This window comes from Marmota monax, unplaced genomic scaffold, assembly GCF_021218885.2.
Source record: "Marmota monax isolate L192 unplaced genomic scaffold, Marmota_monax_Labrador192_F-V1.1 WCK01_AAM20220418_F8-fsc00020, whole genome shotgun sequence".
NCBI lineage: Eukaryota > Metazoa > Chordata > Mammalia > Rodentia > Sciuridae > Marmota > Marmota monax.
This window is the reverse complement of record NW_026692912.1, coordinates 10,830,199-10,853,042: the sequence shown is the minus strand read 5'-3', so window position 1 is coordinate 10,853,042 and position 22,844 is coordinate 10,830,199. Positions and strand designations below refer to the sequence as shown.

The 22,844-nt window shown below is 44.9% G+C and overlaps 1 protein-coding gene across 4 annotated transcripts in view; it reads left to right on the top strand.

The window, feature by feature from the left end:
• The window catches only part of Astn2 (astrotactin 2), an 848,095-nt gene that overhangs the window by 167,336 nt on the left and 657,915 nt on the right, over positions 1–22,844 (top strand). For all 4 annotated transcript variants that reach the window (XM_046451532.2, XM_046451529.2, XM_046451531.2 and 1 more), the window contains exon 3: positions 18,965–19,349. In XM_046451532.2, the coding sequence (XP_046307488.1) occupies positions 18,965–19,349 (385 nt within the window). The remainder of the gene's footprint in view (positions 1–18,964; positions 19,350–22,844) is intronic.

Genomic DNA, 22,844 nt, shown 5'->3' with positions numbered 1-22,844 from the left:
TACAAATGTCAAAATGACCTCCAGCTCCAATGAAACACGATGGCTCCTTTAGAAGGTACCCCCAGATCATAGGAGCGCAGTTGTCAACGTCCCTCCTAGCTGACAGCATAGCCAAACTAATCCATTAGAAGCAACTCATGAATCCTGCACACTCTGAGGAGCAACGGTGTCAACTCTGAAAAGCATCAAAAGGACAAATTCACCTCGGTGGAGTTTTGTTTATTTGTCTCCGCTCATGTCAGAGCTGATGGTCCCACTGGCTTTGAATGGCCTTAGGCTTGGAAAAGGCAGATGGCATAGAGAGAACTGTCCTTTCGTCCCTCTCATCTGTAGTGGCTCTTTTAGGGTAGACAAAGAGGAAGTCCAAAACAGCTAGATGGAAAGGAGAATTGCAAAGGGACTCCAGAGTCAGTGAGAGAGTGGGGGCATCATGCTGGAGAATTGTCATTGTAATTGTATGGAAAACAAGGCGGAGAGAATAATATACTATAGGAAGGCAGAAAGCCCAGGCTGGATCCTCAGTGGAGCCCTAGGGTGATGCAGGAGTTTGGGCAAATCACTTCCTTTTGTTGGGCTCCAGATCCTCATCCTCAAAATGGAGGATAGACTGATAAATTCAAGAAACCCATCTAAAATCCATATCAGAGAGGAAGAACTGGCCCCCAGCTGGAAGAACTGAAGAAAGGCCCCTGGAGTGACTCCCAGAGAACCCTGCTGATTTATCTGTCCTGGGCAAGTCAGCAGGGTGTGTCTGGGGGCAGCTCTAGGGTCTGTTCTGAATTTGCAACCGCTATGTTTAATTCTTGTCCTCCTGACCTCTCAGCCCTCTGCTGTCCGGCTCCGCAGTATATCCAAGGCTTGTGCCTTTTTCCTCTTCCTTCCCTCACTCTGTTCTAGATGTACCAACCTCATCTTCTGGGAACTTGCCCACATAACCCGTTGACGCCATTGCTTCAGGCTGTAAGGTCTTTTTTTTTTTTTTTTTTTTGTCTGGGAAGAACACAGATTTAAAGCTTAGTTCCTCCTCCTTTAGGACTTCCCTTGTCCTCCTCTATCTTCAGGCACAGGGTCCTATCCAGAGTTGACTGATTTAGGGATTGAAGTCCTGGTCGTGCCACTTATCAGTGTGCCACACAGTCTGAGGGGAGAACAGTACAAGGAATCTGGTGTTTCAATTCTTCCCAGGTGACTGGACCACCCAGTTGACCAGTAGTTCATTTTACTCACCAGTGTTCCCATGATAGATTATTCAAACTCTCTGAGTCTCAACTTGTGCATCCATAAAAAGAAGATGAAAGTAATGCCGAGCCTGTAAGAATTAAAGAAGAGGCCAGCATACCATGACTCTATACCTAGTAGCCAGTGTGTACCCAAAGCTTTCTTCAACTTTGGAGAAAGGTCTGCATTTATTTTTACACTTGGTCTGTGCAAAATCCTGAGCACCAGTCATATGACCGCTTGTCCCTTAGTTCCCCTGTGAGCTCTGTGATTTGGAGCTGGAAGCATCACTTTTGTGAGAAATGAAAATGGTTCTCCTTTGCTATTAGGGAGCTTCTGTCTGCATTGCTTATGCTAATAAGCGGGGGATGGGATGGAGGGGGGAATGAGTCTGGAAACAGGAGGAGGCCCTATGCAAATGTTAGCTCTTTATTATTCTTTCTAACACTAACAGCTTCTTTTCTCTAGTGGCAGCCCAGAGCCACTTGCTGCCCAACAACAGTGGCCCAGATGTTGCCAACATCTGTCTGCTTCCCTGGGCCTTTTACAGAGAGAGGGAACAAAGGAGAAAGGAAGGATCTTATTAGGGAAACCTGTGAACAGGTTTCACAGCCTCCTTCTGCTCCCTTCCATGAATTTTAACCTCCTGGGGAGGAGGGGCCTCTTCTTATCCATCTCTGTGCCCCAAGTGCCTTGCCCGTGCTTGGCTTTGGGGGATGCCTGAGAAAAACTGGTTGCTTTAAGTGCAGGGACTTGGGGCTGCCTGCAGTAATGCTGTCTGCCAAGGTGACAGGGACTGTTGGTTACCTAAGTAGAGAAAAGAATGTTACAGAACTGGGGCCCACCAGGAAGCTGAGGCAATGCGAAGACCCCGCCTTTGAACTCCAGTTCTTATGATCAAATCAGAAAGATTTCAGACATGTCATTCAGAGTAATGGGTGTGGGTTTATAAAAGGGATAGACAAAGGAAAAGGGGATACTCTCAAGGGAGAAAGTGCGTCCTCTCAGAGAAGACAGGGACAATGTGCCTTTCCTGCACTCCAGATTTATTGGAGATCCCAGGGAAGTTTTCAGAGAGTCCCACCCAGGTCCACTTCTTGAGTTTTGACTGATAGCAAGGTGACATCAGACTTTCAATTCCCCACTGCCACGACAACTCTAGGTCACCTTGGCCCACGCTGACAAATTCTAATTGGATTCTTAACCATAAATTCTTACAAATTTCATGGTTAGGAGGAATTATCCTTATTTCCCTGAGTTTCAGGATCTGGTCTATGAAAAGGGTCACAAAAGTCTCCCCCTTTGGGGTAACATGGGTTCCTCTTATCAACATTATTTTTGTCCTGCAAATAACAGATGGTTTGCTGAGAATATGACATGGCCTGTTTACTTAGGCCAGGCAAGGCTTCAGGTAAATTGCTTCTTGGAAAAGAAAGCATATGGGAGTCAATATGATGAGTCCATTTTATAGAATTATTCTCTTAACCTCATGTTCTCACCATTTGCATTGGTCTGTCCCTTAACAAGATCAGCTTGAGTTTCAGGAATCTGAGGGCTGCTATTTTTTCTGTGTGATCTTGGAAAAAGCAAGGCTTCAGTGGCCCCATTGACCAAGTGATGTATCTAAGGTTTTATGAAGAATTCCTTGTCTGATTTATACTTGGGTGTTATGGAATATCTTATAGCTGAAAAAGACTGAAATGATTTTAAATTTGAATGTAAACAGAGCATGTTTTTATTTTTCCTTTTTGTGTATTTCTACCTGTGAGGGAGGCAACTTGGCAACTCCAAGGATAATAGTTAATGACTTTAAGTTACCACTTAGTACCAGGAACGTTATATATTTATTAGCTTCTTTAACTTTTACAACAGTCCTCGGAGGTGGTTACTGACCTCCCTGTTGCCCTGATGACTAAACTGAGAATCAGAGAAGAAAGTTCATTCTCTTAAGTTATTCAGTTAGTCACTAGATGTAAATCAGTGAGTATCTCCCAGATTTCTTTCTAGATTTCTCTACCACCAAGAAGCAATGAGTTTGTGAGCTCGAGGCATCAGTGATAGAACTGGGAGTCATATTTGGAAACTAGGGCTCCTCACACTCCATTGTCTTGTGAAATTCACCCATTATTGAGCAACTATTATGAGCCAGGCCCTGTTTCAGGCACTAGAGCTGGGAAGTAGTCCACACATGACACTTCTACCCTCGTGGAGATTGTATCTGGTGCAGAGTGAGACCCATGTGTCAGGGCCAGCCCCAGAATCCCATGTCCAACCCCGAGCTCCTTCTCCTATGCTGTGACATTTTTTCACACACATTTTTTTGGACAAGTTTCCAACCAACCAATAGTGTGGAGTTTTTCTCAGTGCCCACCCAGTGCCAGAGTCTTTCCAGCCTTTCTTTCTTCAGCCCAGGACTGAAGACTTTGTGACCTCCCCAGGGTGGCAGTAACCACAGAGCCCCATTAATACTTCTGCAAGACTGTGGCTGTCCATGGTCTCATTCAGCACCTCGGAGTTTGGCATATTACTGAGAACCTGGTAATGCTCACGTGTTGGTAATGGTGGGAGGTGGTATGGGATATGGAATTCCATCTGAATTGTTTATTTCCAAGTTTGCCGCACAGTAGCCCCAGGTTTTTGGACAACTTATTTGGTGGCTATTCCTCAGTATTTCAGTATACCCAGTGGGACGTGTCTTCATACAGCCTCATCACGTGTATATCTCTACATTCCCTGGAGTCGAGAGGCCTACAGCTAGATTAAAACAAGTTCAAGTCCTCTGAGTTCAGATCCTCAAAACCTGCCTTTAGTTTCCTGGAAATGTTATTGATTGTCTCTGAGATTTGCTTTCCTTATCTGTAAAACCGGTACAAAAATACATTTTCTCCCTATTTTCACACTCAAGACCAGGCTAGGGTAAGGTAATGAGTGCCTCACTCCTAGTGAACCTAGAATTTAAAGGGTTGCTTCAAAGCTCAATAATGCATTAATTATGATTCTTTAAACAATATTGCATTGAGATATTAACTATCTTGATTGTGAGATTTTTGGAGTTTGCTTAAATTTATGTGTAAGACAAACATCTGAACCCCTCAGCCACGAAATGTAGTCCAGCCATGGAATGCAGGGTAGCTCCAATGTGGTACTAGGAGGAAAAGCCTTTAAAACCCTAGTGCTGTGGAAGCATTATTGTTTTGTTTTATATTGTTTGTGGATAGTCATACACTTTTAAATGGGAGGAGACTTTTCTGGAGGGCAGGAGAAACCGTCAGATTTTTCTAGTGACTCTTACAGGTCTGATTTCTAATAATGGATCTGGTACAAATTAATATTGTTACCCGGAACAAATTGTTTAGCCTCTTTGTTTTCTCACCTGCAAAATAGGTATATTAACAGCAACCTTGCAGTTTTCCAGTGAGGACTGATTTATTTAACTAAATATGATTTGTCATTGCCAATGAATGACATGCAATAGGTTTGAAAATGGGATTTAGCACTTTTTCTTCTAATACACTGCAAAACAGTACACACTAATTTCTTACCGAAAACCCTGGAAATCAGTAATACATGAATCATCAGTAAACAGTTTTCTGAATTGACCAGCAAGGAGCCAGATCCCAGGGTCCAAGACAAAGGCCTTACCCTCATTTAGTCCTGGTGTTCCCCCTTGCTAAACCAGAGATTATTATGTTTCTAGTCTGCTCCATGGAGCTCTAGAATTTCGGACTCTCAACCTTCATTTGAACTGGAACAGCTAATTTCTTTTTATGATTTTATTCAGAAATGGGTTGCCAATTAAACATTTTCAAAGGGAAGGGTTCAAAAGCACTCATAATCCTAACAATGTCAGCTCACCTGTGTTCCCATGGATTTCTGACATTTGGAAAGTGGGATTTTAGTTTAAAAAGATGAGTGTGTCTGTCTCCACTGGGTTTCCCCACCTAGTTGAGCATCTGCTCAGCATGGTGTGAGGGGCATGAGGCACCTGGCTGGTTTGGGAGGGATTAGCTGGCGCTGGAGGGGCATGGAGGAGCAAAAAGAGAGGGGATCATGACGAGGTGGTCTGAATGCCAAGCATGTCTATATTTCTCCACTGAGTTATTAGTTTTACCCTCCAACCCAAACACAATCTGTGCCTGCCTACGGCTCCCTTCTCAGAGGCAGGCAGCTGGGTACTACTGCTGTCTTTTCTGGTGTGGGGCGTAGAGGGATTGGCTCTGGCCTCTTGCCCTCTGCCTGGTTACATAGTCTTTACCTTCTCCTCTAACTTGCCCTTCCTGCTGCCCAGCCTTTGCATATAACACACTCCCAAAACTCCATCCTGTTGCACAGAAGATATGGTGTATTAACATTTTTGGTGGGGAGTCACTGCACTAGTCCAGATAGTGTCTTTTAGGCATCTCCAGTTCATAATACAGATATAAACAGCATTTTATAATAGAAGAGTCCTATCAATTGTGCATTTAATTTGCATGAACATACACACACGCATATAAAATTTATGGCTGACAAAAATTACAGAAACAGACATTTACAGAGTTAGGTCATGATCCCCACAGTTACCCTGAATGAGCTTCAATAATCCAGAGTAAAAATAAATGGAAAACACAAACTGCTGTCGCCTTGTTTGCTCAGTCTCAGTGCCCGCCACTCACAGCAGATGCCTCTATGCCCCTTATTGTTTGTTTGTTTGACTCTTTCCTTTTCTGTTTAAAATCTATCGAATCAATTATTGCAGGATCTGAGTCAAATAAGTAAAAGCAAGACATTTCGACTGGATGGTGAAGGATGAGCAGAAACGTGTTAATCAGCCTTCAGTCTTTGTAGCATAGCAGTAGTCTGAGAGCATGTTTTAATATTGTGTATGTGAGCACACTCATCTATTTATGTGTGAATTGATAAAATTGATAATTTTCAAAGCCTCTTCATGGGCTTCATCCTGTTTTGAGTCTTCCAACTACTCTGGGAGTCAGGTAAGGGAAGTTGTATTTTGCCACTTGACTGATGAGGAAAGAAGAGTATGGGAGGATGAATGACCTGCCCAAAATCTCATTAAAAGGATTAAGTTCCCACATTCTGGCTTTCACTGGGCCTGATGCTGGTTTAAGTCCCTATCTGCCCCTTTACAAAGTCACCCTAAATTCTTGGCGACTTGGACTTATCCAGTGATAGGGAGCTACTTCTTTTTCTATCTCCCCAAAATTTCACATGCATTTCCATTTGGGTTTTAAATCTATGCAGATCAATATATTGATTACTTTATTTGTACAAACTCATGAGATTGATTTGTTTGTTATCCCCATTTTATAGACACGGAATAAAGAAAGAGACCTGTGTGGAAGAGACCACACAGCTACAAGAGAGTATTAGGATTTGAACTCAGATTTAGCAGATTCAGAGTCTGAGCTTTGGGAAGCTATACTGACAGATATAATAAGAAGGTGGGAAAAGCCAAGCAGAGGAGGCACACATGTAGGTAAATATGTGCCAAGGAGTGGGGTGAGGACTACTAGAAAGGCCATTCCCTTGGTTCTGGTCATGGTTGCCTCTTAGCAAGAATTTCCATTTTGTTGGTCACTCTGCAAAATGCCTCATGTAATCCTACAGCAGATGCTACAGCTTGTAATGTCTGGCATAGATGAGGAAAATGAGGTACAGAGAAACAGTCCACCTTCCTGTGATCAGAAACGGAGACAGTGCCATGGCTGGGATGTAAACTCCTGCTGGACTTCAACCATGATTTGCCAGTGCTAGGCCAGCACTATCAGGTTGGCTTGTGACAGCACCCTTCTAGTCTCTGACCCCAGCTTCCCCCATGCCTCTCTACACCCTCTCCTCCTAATATATACAGATACCAGTCATTGGATTTAGCCAATGACTTGGATTAAAACCTCCTGGACATACGATTCTGCAGGATAGCTAAAGCCCAGGAAGTCTTCAGGGTCAGGCAAGTCTGGGAATGATCAGCTCTCTCTGGAAAAGCCAAGGAAATGATGTGCAAGCTGTGACTTTGTCTTAAAAAGTGAATGAGTTTGCTATGACAGGAAGGAACTTTGTCTATATTAGGTGACTTCCAGTCTGAAGCCATCTCTGTGCAATTCCTCTGCATGGTTACTGCTTCTGCCTTCCCACAATGGATACACCTACTGCTCCTCTCTTCAGCATAGCCACCAGGGGCAGGAAAGAGGCCAAATTCCCAAGTTCCCATCTTGGTCATTTTCTTTTCTGGCTGAATGTCCTCAGTTTACTTACTGTGGATTACTTCAGAGATGCTTAGATCTAAATAAGGACCTCAATATCATTCCTTGGCAAAGGGGGTTGAATAGTGTCCCCTCCAAACTCATGTCCATTCTGACCCTTTAAATATAACCTTCTTTGGAAATCAGGTATTTATGGGCGTAATCAGATTTTAAGATGAAATCATCCTGTGCTTAAGGCAGGCCCAAACCCAGGGATGGGGTCTGTGGAAGAGGAGGATGAAGAAGAGGGAGTGCAGAGAGACACAGTGAGAAGAGCATGATGTGAAGGTGGGCTCAGAGAAGGGAATGGTGTAGTCATAGCCAAGGAATTCCAGGAGCCACAAGCATCTGGAAGAAGCAAGGAGGGGGTTTTGCCTTTGAGTCCCTGGAGGCAGCACATCCCTGCTGGTTCCTTCATTTCTGCCTTCTGATCTCCTGAACTATGAGAGAATAAATATGTCTTGTTTGAAGCCACCTACTTTGTGGCAATTTTTAAAGCAGCCCTAATAAATTAATGTACTCCGTTTCCTTGGAGGCCCAGGATCAATGGGAGGTTTAGGAATAGGGATTTTTCTACAGAGCGGTCCCTGTCCCGCCTCCATCTCTTCCTCCAGAACATTTTGGTTGATTCATAATGCACAGGGCTCTGTAGGATCCCCCAAGCCCAGGTTAGTTGTACTTGAGTGGGTCCATGCCCCTCGCCAATATGAGTAGAAGGTGACTCTGTGACCTGGCATTTAATCCTGTAGCTATGAGATCAACTTCATCCATATCCAGTTCACCTGCAGTTTAGACAGTTCTGGGCTCACCCCAATTTTGTGCTTCTCCCTTAGGCTCTGATAGCCTCTGAAATGATCTGTCCTCTTGGATTGGCTGTCTTCTTGGCTTGGGGAAGCTATCACTGATTCCATTGGGTTACAGTGTGCTAGGGCTCTGGGTCCTTGTAGTTTACCCTGGACTTGAGCTATAGACACTTTTCAATCTAGAGAGCTGAGCTCTGACTGCTAAAGGAAGGGACTTGGATGGCTTTAGATGTGGAATCTGGGATGGGGAGGAGAGAGGTTGTAGATCTGCCTTGGGGCAGTCAATGTGTGACAGCAAGGTCTGATGGAATAGATTTTGAGATGTTCAGCACTCATGGTGGTGAGGTGTGAAGGGGGCAGCCATCAGTGTTATAATTGGGATTTTCAGTGAATCAGGAAAGAGCATGGCCTGCTGGCTTTCCGGGGGTTGCCTGAGGGTGGAGGAGAACTCAGTGGTGAATGTTCTTAAGAGTAAGGCAGTAGGTGGATGGGCAGTTCTCTGTTAATTCGGAGGACTCAGGAAATACTGAAGTCCATGTTCTTACAAACCTAGGAGGCATGGAGCAGGAAAGTGGAGAGGAAAGGGTGAATCTTGCCTAGTCCACCCTGGGGGGCACAGCAAGGACCCTGGCCAGTTTTTGCTGCCTGCTCCTGTTATTGCACAAGACAGCCTCCTGTTGAGTCTGCTCTCTTTTCCCTTCTCATTGCCTGGCTTCCCGTGCTTGACTTTCTGCCCCTGTAACTAACTTTCCCGGGGTGTTCCTGATCAGTCCCAGTGGGGGAGATCCTGAGGCCATCGCAACATGCCTTCAAGACAATTGGCAGCTCCATCACCAATGCTGGAAAATGGCAGCAAAACAGTGCTTCTAAGAGACTCCTATTGTGTGACTTGTAATAGGTTTTGAAGAAGCTTGATGGATAGATGATGAAAGTATCAGAAATATTGGAAATCCTCTGGATTTGCAGCTTTGCTTTTTGTGGTCTCAGTCTCTGCTAGAGTTACTGGTGGTGTTTGGATTCTTCTCTCTCTTTTATGACACTTACTGTATTGAACACTGATATGTATAAATCACCCTGCGACATATGCGGGTCTTTTATAAACATGATTCTCAGTGGGGCCCTTACATAAAGAGAGCTGTCATCAGGATCCTTTTAAAGCTGGAGGAACAAGGAAGACATAGTAAGGCTCAGTGAGGTAAAATGAATGGCAGCTAATCAGACAGGATTTACACCCAAATTCAGTGCCCTTTGAGCTACCTCATGGATGCTCCCTTTCACTTAAAATTTCATTAGTTCCATCCTGATATATATATATATATATATATATATATATATATATATATATATATATATATATATATATATATATGAACAGTATTAGCAAATAGATATAGCTATCCACTTGCCTTTTGTGGATGAATTCTTGGATCTGACCTCCCCTCACCCCTTTACGTTCTGGCTTAGAGTCTCAGAGGATTTATAAATAAATAAATAAATGATTGATCAAGCTTGGATGCAGTCCAAATTTTTCCCTTTATCCCAACAGCAGAGAGAAGTAACCAGCCATTTGTCTTCAAGCTGCCCCTATGATTAGTACCCCTTCCCCAGGAACTAAGAGGGAACAACAATAATAATTTCTTCATTCACTAAGTATTATTCCTTCTTACAACCCTATACTGCAGGATGAGGGCAGGATTCAGAGTGATTCAGACTCAGCATTTTTCCCTAAGGGGCTTCAATATTTATTAAATACTAACAACACACTAAGTAATGTTCTTGGTACTGAAGATAGAGTAGCATTCATTATGTCTATTACTAACAGAAATCCCACTCCATTAAGACAGTAAACAAAGGTAACACATTAATGTGTAATGTAATGGCAGGATAGGTAAGTGCCACGAAGAGAGTTAAAGTGAGGATGCACGTGGAGGTCCTGCGATGGAGACAAAAGTGGAGGGCCCTTACCCACAGGAGCCAAAAGGGCAGATTTCACTGATGGGCCTATCTTAGTGACAGGTCTAGCCTTGCCTTGCTGCTGTCCCAAATCTCCTTTTCTTTACCTATGATTTCTAAAGAAGCCAGCATCAGACTGACTTGTGCCAACAGCAAGCTTCTTGCCCGTGTGAAACTTACTTTGCATATACTAAATATTAATCACAGTCTTGGAAGCCTCCAACTTCCCGGTCTCAGCTGTCCTTCCCATCAGAAAGCTATTATTGGCAGGGTACTGGATCTCTTCCTGTACCTGGGAGCCTAGATTGCATTCCCAGGGAGCCATGCCCTGAACCATGGATACAGTTTCCATATACCACCCACTCTGCAGACACAGGGAGCATTTAAGGCCCATCACAGCCGCATGCAGCAGATGGACTTTGGGTTCTGGAACCAAATGTGTGCCCTGGCACTGAGTGACTTTGCAACCTTGGACAGAGTTACCTTCGGGAGGCTCATATTCCTCATCTGTTAGATGAAGAATGCCTAGCTTATTTGGCTGGTATGGCCACCTGTGAGCTCTCTGCTGACTTCCTTCATTAATAAGGGGGCAAGGCAGATTGAAGTTTTCTGATTTCTTCTTGCGGTTGTTTTTCCTAAGCCAGAAGTCTTTAAACCGTCATTTGCGCATATCGCATGGTGCCGGGGATGGAACTCTGGACCTCTTGCTTGCTCTTCCTCTGAGCTCCACCCAGGCCTAAACCGGCTTTCAGCGAGTGCTGGTGTGTTCATTTCTTTTGTGCATTCATTTTTTTAATTCTCAGGATACATCACCCAGTGGAGACTGTTATCCTCCACTCTCAGATCAAAAGACCCAGGCTCTGGACATTGCATCGACTGAGGTCCTGCAGCTGGCAAGTGACATGCAGGTTCCTCATCCACCAGCCACCATGCTGTTTAGTTGGTTACCCCATGCTTTCGTTGTGCATCTCAGTTATGAGTGTACTTGATTGGAGGGGAGGCCTCCCCTCTCTAATTTGCCTTTAATTGGAATTGCAAGGAAGTCTTTTTATTCCCACTTCCTCTATGATTTGCACTTGGAAGCTGTGAGAAAATCTTTGCTCCTTACTGTTTCCCTCTGGCATAGAGCTTATCAAACTGTGCATTACAGTAATTATCTGCCTACTTATCTATTTCCCCAAATGGACTGCATGCTCTTCAAGGGCATATCTGTATATTCCTACATCCAGGCAGAAGGACTGGCGCAGGGTCAGGATGTAACAATAATGGTAGTAACAGTTAAGCCAAAGAATATTGTGACTTCAGTGTTTCCTATTGGTCAAAGGACATGTGAGTCTATGCCATTTCATCTAATTCCCACAACAACCCTTTTTGGCGAATGGTGTTATCCCCATGTTAGAGGTGTGAAAACTGAGCTTCACAGCCAGGGTGTTCCAAGGTCACATCATGGGCGGGTGGCAGAGTAAGACTTTGAACTTGGGTCAGCTTGCTTCCAAGTATGCTCTTGTCCCTTGTCAATGAGCAAACCCATGAGTGAGGGCAAAACTACTCTCTGATCACCCAGCTCATCTGTTTATCTCCATAACTAAAGAATCGGAAGAAAATCAATCTCTTCAAGATACTCTCTCCCACCCTCTCCCTCTATCCATCATCAGAGTGGGGTTGGAGGTGGAATTTGAGAGGCCACCTGAGGATATGGAGTGGGATACTGATTTGAGCTAAATGGCCCCTGAGAATTATCTTCAGCTCTCTATTACGTACAGATGGAGGATTGCCAGACAGAGGCAAGTGTGTTTCAATCACCTCCCCTCAGAGAGGCATTTATAATGGATTCATTCATTCTTTCCTTCAACAAGTAATTGAGGATCTACTAGTTACCATGTGCCATTCACATTCATGCAGAAATAAATAACCATTATTTTCTTTATCGTTTCTCAATTTAGAAATAGAATAAATGCATAATGAGGCCTACTTGGTGTCAGACCCTGAGCTAGGTCCTGGGAAAACAGAGCTGATTCAGAAAACCCTCAAGGGACCCTGAGGTGACGGGGGGGATAGTTGAGCTCCTTATGCTGTGCTGCGTGCTCTGGCAGATGAAGCATGAGTGACAGAGCGACCTAACAGGTGGGCACTTAACCCAGCCAGAGAAGGCAGATTTCAGAGAACTTATGAAGCTGAGGCTTAAAGGACTAGACAAAGAAGTGGGGGAAGGGCGTTTCAGGCAGAGAGAGCTGGGTGATCAAAAACACAGAAGCAGAGTGGCTAACTTTAGAACATGCATCCACACCTGCAGTGTCAGGCAGGAGGCCATAGCCACATGTATCTCATCTGTTCCCCCAAACACTTTCAGGTTCACCTTTGTCTTTCTAATGGAAGATGTTAGGGCTGGAACGAGTTGGAAACCATCCAATTTCACCTAATTGCCACACAGAAGGAAAGGGACAAGGTCACAATCTCACATCTTGGAACCTATAATAGGAATAAAGCTGGGAATGTCCCATGCTATGGTGGAAGGGGCTTCACCCTACAGTGTATCTAACTGTTTTCCCTTTGGGAAAGGATGCTAATATTTTCTGAACCCCACTAATTGCAAAGCATTATGCTTACAGCATTTAATAATGCCATCTCATTCAATTCTCCCTAAACGTTCTCAATTAGGTGTTAAACACAATTAACAGATGAGAAAACTGAGGAATCTCAAGTAACTACCTCAAAACCAAAAACTAAAATATAGTACAGTCATGACCAAAGCCATGTCTTACTGACTCTTGGGCATACACTGATACTATGTGCTCATTAGCTGTCCACTTGATAAATTTCTGTAGGATTTAGAGTGCTTTCGTAGGATCTGGCTTCGTTTCTGATCTGGTCTACAGATGACTAAGGATAATTGAGCTGGAGAGGTGTGGGTGGGGGATGAATATATTCCAGAGAACCACACTGTGTTTTTAATTTATTCCTTTGGCAGTATCCCGGAGAATAAAACAATGTCTCTAATACATACATTATAAGCAGATGACTTGTTTAAAATAAAAATCTGTTTTATTTTTCTTCAACGGACCTTCTTAAATAGGTCACCCAATATCTGTCTAGGGGCAAAGAAATGTATGAAGTGTAGCAATTGTAGACACATAAAGACAGGTGTGGGAATACTTTGGCAAATGTGAATATGTACACACACATATACATGCATATGCATACATATCCTTATCTGTAATTTTAGATTTGTCTCCCTTTTAAATTAATTATTTAGGCATGTAAACATATTTCTTCATTCAATTAAGCACTGGGATCTTGCATAACCCATTGGGATATTATCCAGGAAAAAAAAATTAACTCATAGAAAGGTTCCTTCCTAATCCAGTGAGAGAATCCACACCTCAGTGTCATCCTTGGTATCTCCTTCATCCTCCCCCTCCCTGCTAATCAAACACAAGTCTTTCCATCCTTTGTATATGTCTTTAATCTACCTTGTTAGCTGACTCCACACCTCCACTGCCCTAGCTTCAGGTCTCAACATCTCTTTCTTTGGATCAGAGATTCTCCATTCAGTGTAATCTGGTCTTTAGTGCCAGATAATTCTTTGTCATACATAACTTTCCTGTGTTTCTAGGGCGTTGAAAGTTTCCCTTCTCTCTACCCACTAGATGCCAATAGCATTTCCTGCCCCTGCCAGCTGAGACCAACGAATATCTCCAGTTTCCAATGTGAACCAGAGGGCAAAATTTCTCCCAGTTGAGAACCGCCGTCCTAGCCCACTGACAGTAGCAACCTTAATGGTCCCCTTAGTTCAGGTCAGTGTTCAATGTACTTTTTCCTAGGTAAACATCTGGTTTTGCTAACATATTGCTTGAAAATAAAATCTCTGGATCCTTGAGGGCATATCAGAAGCTTACATTTGAGACTAGGTTGTACACCAAGGAGGCCTGCTTGACAAGACCCGGAGCTGTAAGATGCAGGACTCAGTAGGGAGGGGTCTGTCTCTAGCTGTGCTCCAGTTATGGTAGGGGGGGTGGTCTGAGATTCATGGGGGAGGGGAAATAAAGCCTAGGAGATCATTCAGCATGTTTTTGAATTATCACGATGAAAGGCTTTGAAATCTGGGACATGGGACAGCCATGGAGAGAAATAGAAGCCCATAGAAGAAGCTATTCTATAGGCCAAATTGTCATGATTCACGTTTCTTAGCAACTTTGGAGGGTCCTGGCTGCATATTCTTGCCTCCAAAATCTTTGTAGGATATTCTGTGATTTTGGACAAAACACTTGTATATTCTGAGCCTCAGTTTCCTTATTTGTAGTACTTAGGATTTGGTCTATTTTCTAAGAAACCTAGACCTGAGACCTGGAGAAAACTTCACAGACGACTTGGAGACCCAGGCCCCTTCCCTACCATCTTTATCACTCGGCAAATCACCAGATAGAATACCCCATGGATCCCCAGTCCACAGCTATCGTGGGGCTGTCTGCCAAGGACCAGAAACAAGTGGCAGGAAGGGAAGGACATTACTTGGGAGAATATGCATGTACACAGCTCTGAGGATTAAAGGCCCGTGTTCTTATCACTGCTGAACAGAGTATTATAAATCCAGTCTTAGAATACCAAATCCCCTTGCGGCTTGGCCGTTGTGAGGGAATATTAAAAAGGCCGGAGACAGAAATAATCAGTTTCCGAATGACACATTGTCAAATAAAGCATTCCCCACATTGTCCCTTTCTTTCCTTTCTCTGGCTCCTTCTCCCGTGCCTGGATATTTTAGCATGAAAAATAGATGAAAATGAGGCCAGGCTGAATGGCATTCTAAGTTTGACTTTCCAGAAGGCCAACTTGGTGGGGTGGTTTCAGGGTGCTTTTATTTTTTCAACTCTCTATAATTTTTCCTTTTTTGATATTGTGTGTGTAAGCCAACCGGCTGCAGTTACTAGCATACGGGAAAAGACTGAACAGCAAAAAGGGGCCTTCCAAGCTTTGATCGGGAGCCCTGTGGATGCGGGGGTGAGAACTAGTTTGAAGACGTGTGTTTTGCCTCCCTCTAGCCAGTCTGGTCAAAATTTTAGGCTTCTGGTGGTTTATTTAGCACCTTTTGTGGAGCAAGCTCTGGTGAATGTCAGCTCAGGACCTGAAGTGGGAAATGGCCCACCAGATGCGAAGACCTCAGCGGAGCAGCCAGATCACTGATAACTCTGGGGGTCACCCTGACCTGAAGAGGCAAAGATGCTGCCTGAGGAATTGATTTCTATGCTTCGAAGGCTGGGGGCTGGGGGGGGGGGCAGATGAGAAGAACAGGTCAGCTTCCTGGGGAGCCATAACTAATTGCCACACATTGGGTGGCTTGAGACTAAGGAAATGTATTCTCTCACATCTCAGGGGCCAGAAGTTCAAAACCAATATGTCAGCCAGAGTTGGCTCCTTCTGGTGGCTCTGAGGGGAAGCTTGCGATGATCCCTTGACTTACAGATGTATCCCCCCAGTTTCTGTCTCCATCATCACGCCACCAGTCATTGGATTTAGGGCCCAGCCTAGTCCTGTATGGCCTAATATAACTATATCTGCAAAGACCCTGTTTCCAAATAAGGTGACCTTCTGAGATTGCAGGAGGATGTGACCTTTGAGTGCCACCATTCAGCCCACTACAGGGAGTAAAGGAGAAAATTCTGGACTGAGAGAGCAAGCAGTAAGCAGAGACCACGGGGGATCCTACTTTGAGGAAAGCTCTTCCCTCGGTGTATTAGTGTGTGACAGGGACAAGTGAGACTTATGGGGAGCTGAGGCATGAGGAAGAAGCAAGGATCCAGGTAGCGTGAGACCTCAGGTGCTGGGCCAGGGAGTCTGCTCATGGCTTGGAGGGCCCTGGGGAGGTAGGAAATAGGTTTAAGCCTGGGGATGGAGTAAAGATTTTAGTTTGGAATAAAGGCCTAGGGAAGCCGAGGGTGTGAGGCTGATATTTGTGGCACCAAACCCTTCATCCAGGGCTTCTCTTGCCTTTTCCAGTCCTTAGCATAGCTCCCCTCCTGGAGACCAGCCTCACGTTAAAGAGAGCACAAGGAGGTAACATATGGTAACTTGTCAAAGGGAAGAGCAACGGAGAGGCAGGGGCTCGCATGCCCCAGACTCGTGTTTCCCTGCTGCACCACTCTGCCCGTGACTTCTCCTGGCCTGGCCTTTGCCTGGGGAATCTGAGACTCACTGTCAGTAATTGAACAGGAGCAGGCTGATCTTGCCTAGGGAGATTGCAGAAGGAAGACCCCAGAAAAGATGGGGGCCACGCTTCCCCTCTTCTGTCTCTTCCCCAATCCCTGCCTAGTGAAATTCCCAGCTCCATAAGGAGAAGAGAAAATGAATCACACCCACACCTGTGCAGCTTACAGTCTCACAGAAACAAATTCTAACTAACAGATTGGCACTTTTGTTTTCAGGGATTTTGAGCTATTTCTTTGGCCTTATTTGTCTTGGGCATCCCTAGAGCGAGCACAGCCCAAATTGGATTTGGCATCAGGTTGTCCTTGAGGCCAGCAGATCCTCAGCTTGCCACCCCTGGAGCTTTGGCCTTCTCTTCACTTGCTTTCTGAAGACTCAAATCCTTTTCCCTATGTTCTTTCTTCCCTCCTGAGCATCCTTCTTTTCTGCAGCATCTTCTGCATCACAGAGGCCTGCGTTCACTCCTGCAGGATGCTCAAAGGCTGGGCACCCTGGCCTGCTGAGCCCTGATGGATTGCTCCTGCTTTTCCATTTACTTGCCCTGGCAAAGGAGGCTGGTGAAGTTGGAGTAGATAGATACAAGGGTCAGGACAACAGCCAGGGCCCATGCAGGTGGATCCTGAATGCAGTCTATTCTTGCTATTGAGCCACCCATTTGCTTTCCTTGGGTGAAATGTCCCAATAGGACAGAGGCAGCCACATGGCTCTTTTGAGGTCCTCTGTTACGCACAGCACTCTTCAGTTTGTAAGGAATGCTTCAGCTGTTTTCAGATTTGTTCTGCACAGCAACCTTGTGGGGACAGTGATTGAAAATTTTTCCTACATCTCGTGTTTACCCTGTGTTGGGCACTAATAAGTACCCCACAGCCGTTGGCTCACATCTCACCTCCCTCTCCAAGGAAGTTTTGGACTGCAATATTTTACATATATTTGATAAATTATATACACAGAGAGATACACATAGATATATACATATACTTGCCTTTGTTTAATTTGCATTATTGGCTTTTAATTTCTGACACTCAAACATCCCTTGGGATCTTGAAATAGTCAAAGGTCCAGTGCTGTCCACCTTACCTGACCGCCTTTTAGCTTATTACCCTCTCCCACTCCCCACCTTCAGTAGAGGTGCTGAATTCTAGCTTAGTGAACACTTGCAAAAAAAAGCACAATAGTTTCCCAGGATCTGGGTAATCAGAGGATGGCTGGACCATTTTAGTGAATAGGCTTCTTCTTGACCATAATGGGTATCAACCAACAGCAGTCGCCTCCTTACCTGCAAGATGATGAATTCAGGATGAACGTGTAACTTCTTTGTGACATACGGTGTAAGTAGTTATCAGGAATTGTCTTTGTCTCCAATCGTGTTCAAGAGAACAAACTGATCACTCAGAGTCCTAAGTATAAAGGCTTCAGGTTAAAAAACCAAAATAAACACATCAAAATAAAGACTAGCTCTGCTTCTCACCCTCTGAATTTCAGAGCCTTGCCCACTCTTGCACATATCCCCTTCCTGAGTCTAGGGATCACTATAGCCAGGACTCAACAAAGTGGGCCCCGAGCTTCCCAACATGAAACACCACATAATGTGTAGAAACAAAAGGAAACCAAGGAGGACCAACCCATCCACAGATATGCTTCTGGTACAGAGGAGGTATGGGGTCAGGAGAAGGCAGACTTTCCACTTCAAGCACCTGGCAGGTGCCTGATACAGACCTGTCTTGGAAATATCCCTGCCCTGAAGGAACACGCAGACCAGGTTTCTGCATGAATCTTATGGATCATTAAAAATATGACTATGCATACATTAGCTTTTTTTTCAAATTAATGTCTGATATGCAGACCCAAATATTTAAAGAGTTGCATATGTTAAAGATAAACTTCAGTTTGTTTACCTTAAGCTTCTGATTCAAGGAAGCCCACAAAGGTACATTTTAATCCATTCATCCATCTACTCATTCATTCAGCAAATACATATTGAGCACCTACTTTGTCCCAGGTCCCTTCTTGAGAATCAGACTCAAAGACCAGTATTTCTGAAGATGAAGAAAATACAGACTATGTAGAAATTATGCTTGACTGAATAACGCTCTCTTGTATTTGTAGCAGGATGTAGGAGTGGCTACTGTCTCTCGATCCCTCAGTGAACTCCTTGTAGAGATAAGAAAACAAGGCTGAGAGAGCATGAACAACTGTCCTGGGGTCACTTGGCTGTTGGGAGGCAGAGTCCAGGCTCACAGTCTTGATTTCCCAACATTCAGGAAGCTGGATTGCTCTGACATGGCCATTTTCCATCTCATTTCCTCCTCATGCCAACCTAGTGAAGCAAGAAGAGCAAGGACTTTTATTTATCCATTATACCTTGAAAAGCAAGGCTCCGAGGAGGAGTCAAGCAGTTTGCCCAAGGTCACAGTTTTGTGGTGAAAAGCCAGGTTTGGAGGCAATGTCTCTCTAGCTCTATGAACCCAACGCAAGGATCTAGACCCAGGGTGAAGGATGGGAAAATCCCCAAAGAGCCATAATCCATCTGCTTGTTCTTCCTTCCTGCACCAGGGTGGCCTCATCGCACTGCTGCTGCTGCTGCTGGTGTTCACGGTGGCCCTGTACGCCCAGAGGCGCTGGCAGAAGCGCCGCCGCATCCCGCAGAAGAGCGCAAGCACAGAAGCCACTCATGAGATCCACTACATCCCGTCAGTGCTCCTGGGTCCCCAGGCCCGGGAGAGCTTCCGCTCCTCCCGGCTGCAGGCCCACAATTCTGTCATCGGAGTGCCCATCCGGGAGACCCCCATCCTGGATGACTATGACTATGAGGAGGAGGAGGACCCGCCCCGGCGGGCCAACCACGTCTCCCGGGAGGATGAGTTTGGCAGCCAGGTGACCCACACCTTGGACAGCTTGGGACGGCCAGGCGAAGAAAAGGTGGACTTTGAGAAGAAAGGTGAGTCCATTCTTCAGGGGACATTTTGGCGATTGGGAAGAGATTCAGGAGATGGGTTTTGGGGAGAGAGGTTGTGTCCTCTGGGAATAAATCATTTTGTATTTATGATCCACCTCTGTTAGATTATCATTTTGTCTTCTTTGGTCCATTCAATAATAAGGGAAAAAAGAATGTCATTGTTCCTGGAGTGGAAGTTTTGAGTGACATGACAGAGCATGCAGTCTAGTACTCCCCAGGGTTTCTAGATACCTCCCTTGACAGCCTTACTATTCAAGGAAGAGTTCATCCTGTTTCTGGACATCACTATGGGAAGGCAGTCTATGTCCTTGATCCTGCCTGACCATAAAGAAAGAGAATCTGATCTTCCTTCTCCAGGGAAGCTCTTGGAAACTGTGACAACAGAAAAGGCACCGTGTAACTTCTGTAAATCAATGTCAGTGAGCATCCCCAGCTTCTTCTTCTGTCTCATGTGAAATGCTTTGTGACATTTCCTCCTGGCCACCATCTTCTAAATGGAAAGCCTCGGTTTTCCGATCCAGGAGCCTAGGGCCTGAGCTGACATTTTTTTCTTACCCAGGTGGGAACACTGGATGCTGAGCAAAAATCAGACTTAGATCTCCCTCTCGCCAGGTATCAGCTCCTGCTGATGCAGCCTGAGGTCACCTTTGTTTTGTGCATCTGTTTCTGACTCCTGTTGGACCTTGCAAAGACTAACACTGCTCACTCTTTATTAAACATGTAGCAAAGATCCATTTCCTTTGTCCTGTTAAGGGACCGATGATCATTTGGGCCCAAGCACAGGATGTGTTTTTATTTGTCTTTATAAGCATCTCTGGCTCCAACTTGTTTACAGGTGGAGCCGGAAGATTTTCTTTTAGAGAAATGCTACCAAAGCAAAGGTTTGCCTTTTTTTTTTTAATTCATCATCTTTATGAAGCTAGTGATGGTGATGAGTTAAAGGTTTGGCCTGGATACGCCACTGAAACACGGATCCCCTTCTCTTGTGAGCCTAGAAGCACCCTCTTTGCTTGGTCCCAGCCCTGGATCTCTGGACTCTGCATTCTTCTTTTTGCTCCTAGGGTTCTCTCTCGGGCTCATGTTTCCATGATACTGCATGTGCAAATAGGAACAGTGTCGGCTGCATAAAAAACAGAGAGATGTTTATGAAACCAGTAAATTCAGGTAGGATGTTGACTCCTGCAGTGGATGAGAGAATAGATTTTGGAGTCATATGGACCCTGGTTGAAATCTTGCCTCCTTTACTTACAATGTGATCTTGGGAGAATGGGAATTCGACCTCCTGAGCCCTACTTTCCTCACTGAATACTTAATGTAAATTACATACAAAATATATGAAAAATACCTAACCCAAATAGTAGTGCCAAACTCCCAAGAATGGTTTATGTAGACCACAGGCCCTAAGTCTCAGTTGCACTTCTGAGATTCTGCTTAATCCAGTTACAACAATCCTGTCCAGTGTCTCTTCAAATTCCAGCTGCCATGGGAACCTTTACCTCCCTCTGCCAGATCTTATGCTTCTAGTGATGCTTCTGTCGGTGTTCTGCTTTTTTCTATTGACTTTGAACTTACCACACTATACAATAATAGCCAGTTTCTCTTTCTGCCTCCTAGACTACCTTTGGAGATCTTTCAGAGCAAATACAGGATCCTCAGTCTTTGTTTCAGCAATTTCCAGCACAGTGACTGACATTTAGTAGTAGACACTCTAAAAATAGCTGTTGATGGATGATTGAAAGAACTGATCAGTCGATCAAGAAAAACCCAAGCATCTGTCAGGGTCCAGAGTGCTCAGCCCCAGGTTTCAAGCAGTCTTTCTGTCCTGAGTCTAGAGATGCTAGAAACTAAAGTGTCAGCAAAGGACATTAATAGCAATGACCAGAACTTGGAAGAAAGCAGAAGGATTGAAGATGAAAACTCAGGAAGGATCACTGACCACCACCAAAGGAAGATACCAAGATGCATCTAGCACAGGCAAATTTTCATGCCTTCTACTTTCCCATTCCCCCCCTCCCCACATACACACACACACACACACACACACACACACACACTCCACCTTCAAATGGAGAAGAGCAAAACTCCGGAATGAGGAGGCAGATGGGGGAAGCAAGTCACTAATGGTTCTCTTGTTTGAGTGTCCTCCTTCCCCCTCCCTCCTTCCTCCTCCACTACCTGCCTTAGTTTCCCAAGTGAGGAGGAAAATGATAGAGACTGCACTCAAAAGGCAGAAAAGCCAAGGAGACAGAAGAGTACAGAGGTGGAGTTTCCCAGTCAACATTATAGCTCTGTGACCTTGGGCAGGTCACCCTCTTCTCTAATTAAAAAGTGTGATACTAATATTCTGCCTGGCACTGCAGTTAGGAAGCTTAAGTGAGAAAACACATGTCGAGTACGGAGTACACAGCTAAGGTTCCATATGCTGTGCTGTTCCTGTCATGCATACCATGAGTCTCCAAAGTGGTTACACTGTGCCACACACCAGAGCAGACCTGAGATAGAGATGAGGAAATAGAACCTCTGCCTGCAAGGAGCATTATGTGAACCCCTTCCTGGGAGATGCACTGTGGGGAGAAGGCCAGGAAATTGGAGCCAAAGCTTGAAGAGAGGCCACAGCTCTCTCCATGCCATTCAGTGAAGATGTGGCAGAGCTAACCCAGGAACCCAGACCCATGGGGCCACTCCCCAGACTTCTGGCCAGAAAGAATGTTTATTCTAGACAGGTGTCTATCATGCATAGTCAGAATGGGCTGTACAGCATCAGGGTGATGACCAGTTTCATTGGGGGTTGGTGCCTCCCAAGACCTGTACTTTTTTTTTTTTTTTTGGCGGGGATAGGGGGTACCAGGGACTGAACCCAGAGGCATGTAACCATTGGGCCACATCCCCAGCCCTTTTTATCTTTTATTTCAAAAGCAGGCCTCTCTAAGTTGCTGAGGCTACCTTCAAACTTGTGATCCTCCTGCTTTAGTCTTCGGAGTCACTGGGATTACAGGCATGCACCACCGTGTGTGGCCCAGACCTGTGCTTCTTAAATAGAATAAACTTTTCCATTTCAGCTTCCTGCAAGCTCTCTCTGTAACCTCAATGATGGGGGTTGTGACAAGGGCAGCACAGAGGACAGGATTGTGCTGGATCCCAGGAATGTGCAGACTAGCTCCTGGGAAGTGGGGAAGAGTCTCTCGGCCTCCTCTCCTTGATGGGACGCCCTGGAGTCTGCACACTTTCATATCTGCTATCCCATGATGGCGTAAGGATGGCTCTTCCTTTTGTTTTTTCTTTAAGGAGAACTCTTTTCGAACAATGACAAAGCCAGACTCTCATTCTCTCTCAACACTAGTATTGAGAAAGTCCAAGCAGAAGTTATTGAAAGAGAATGAGGGGTGGGCGCAGGAGAATAGGCAGCCAGGGGGAGCGCAGGGAAGCAAATTCAGAATGGAATTCCACTCCTTGGTTCAAGGCTCTGTGACCTCGACC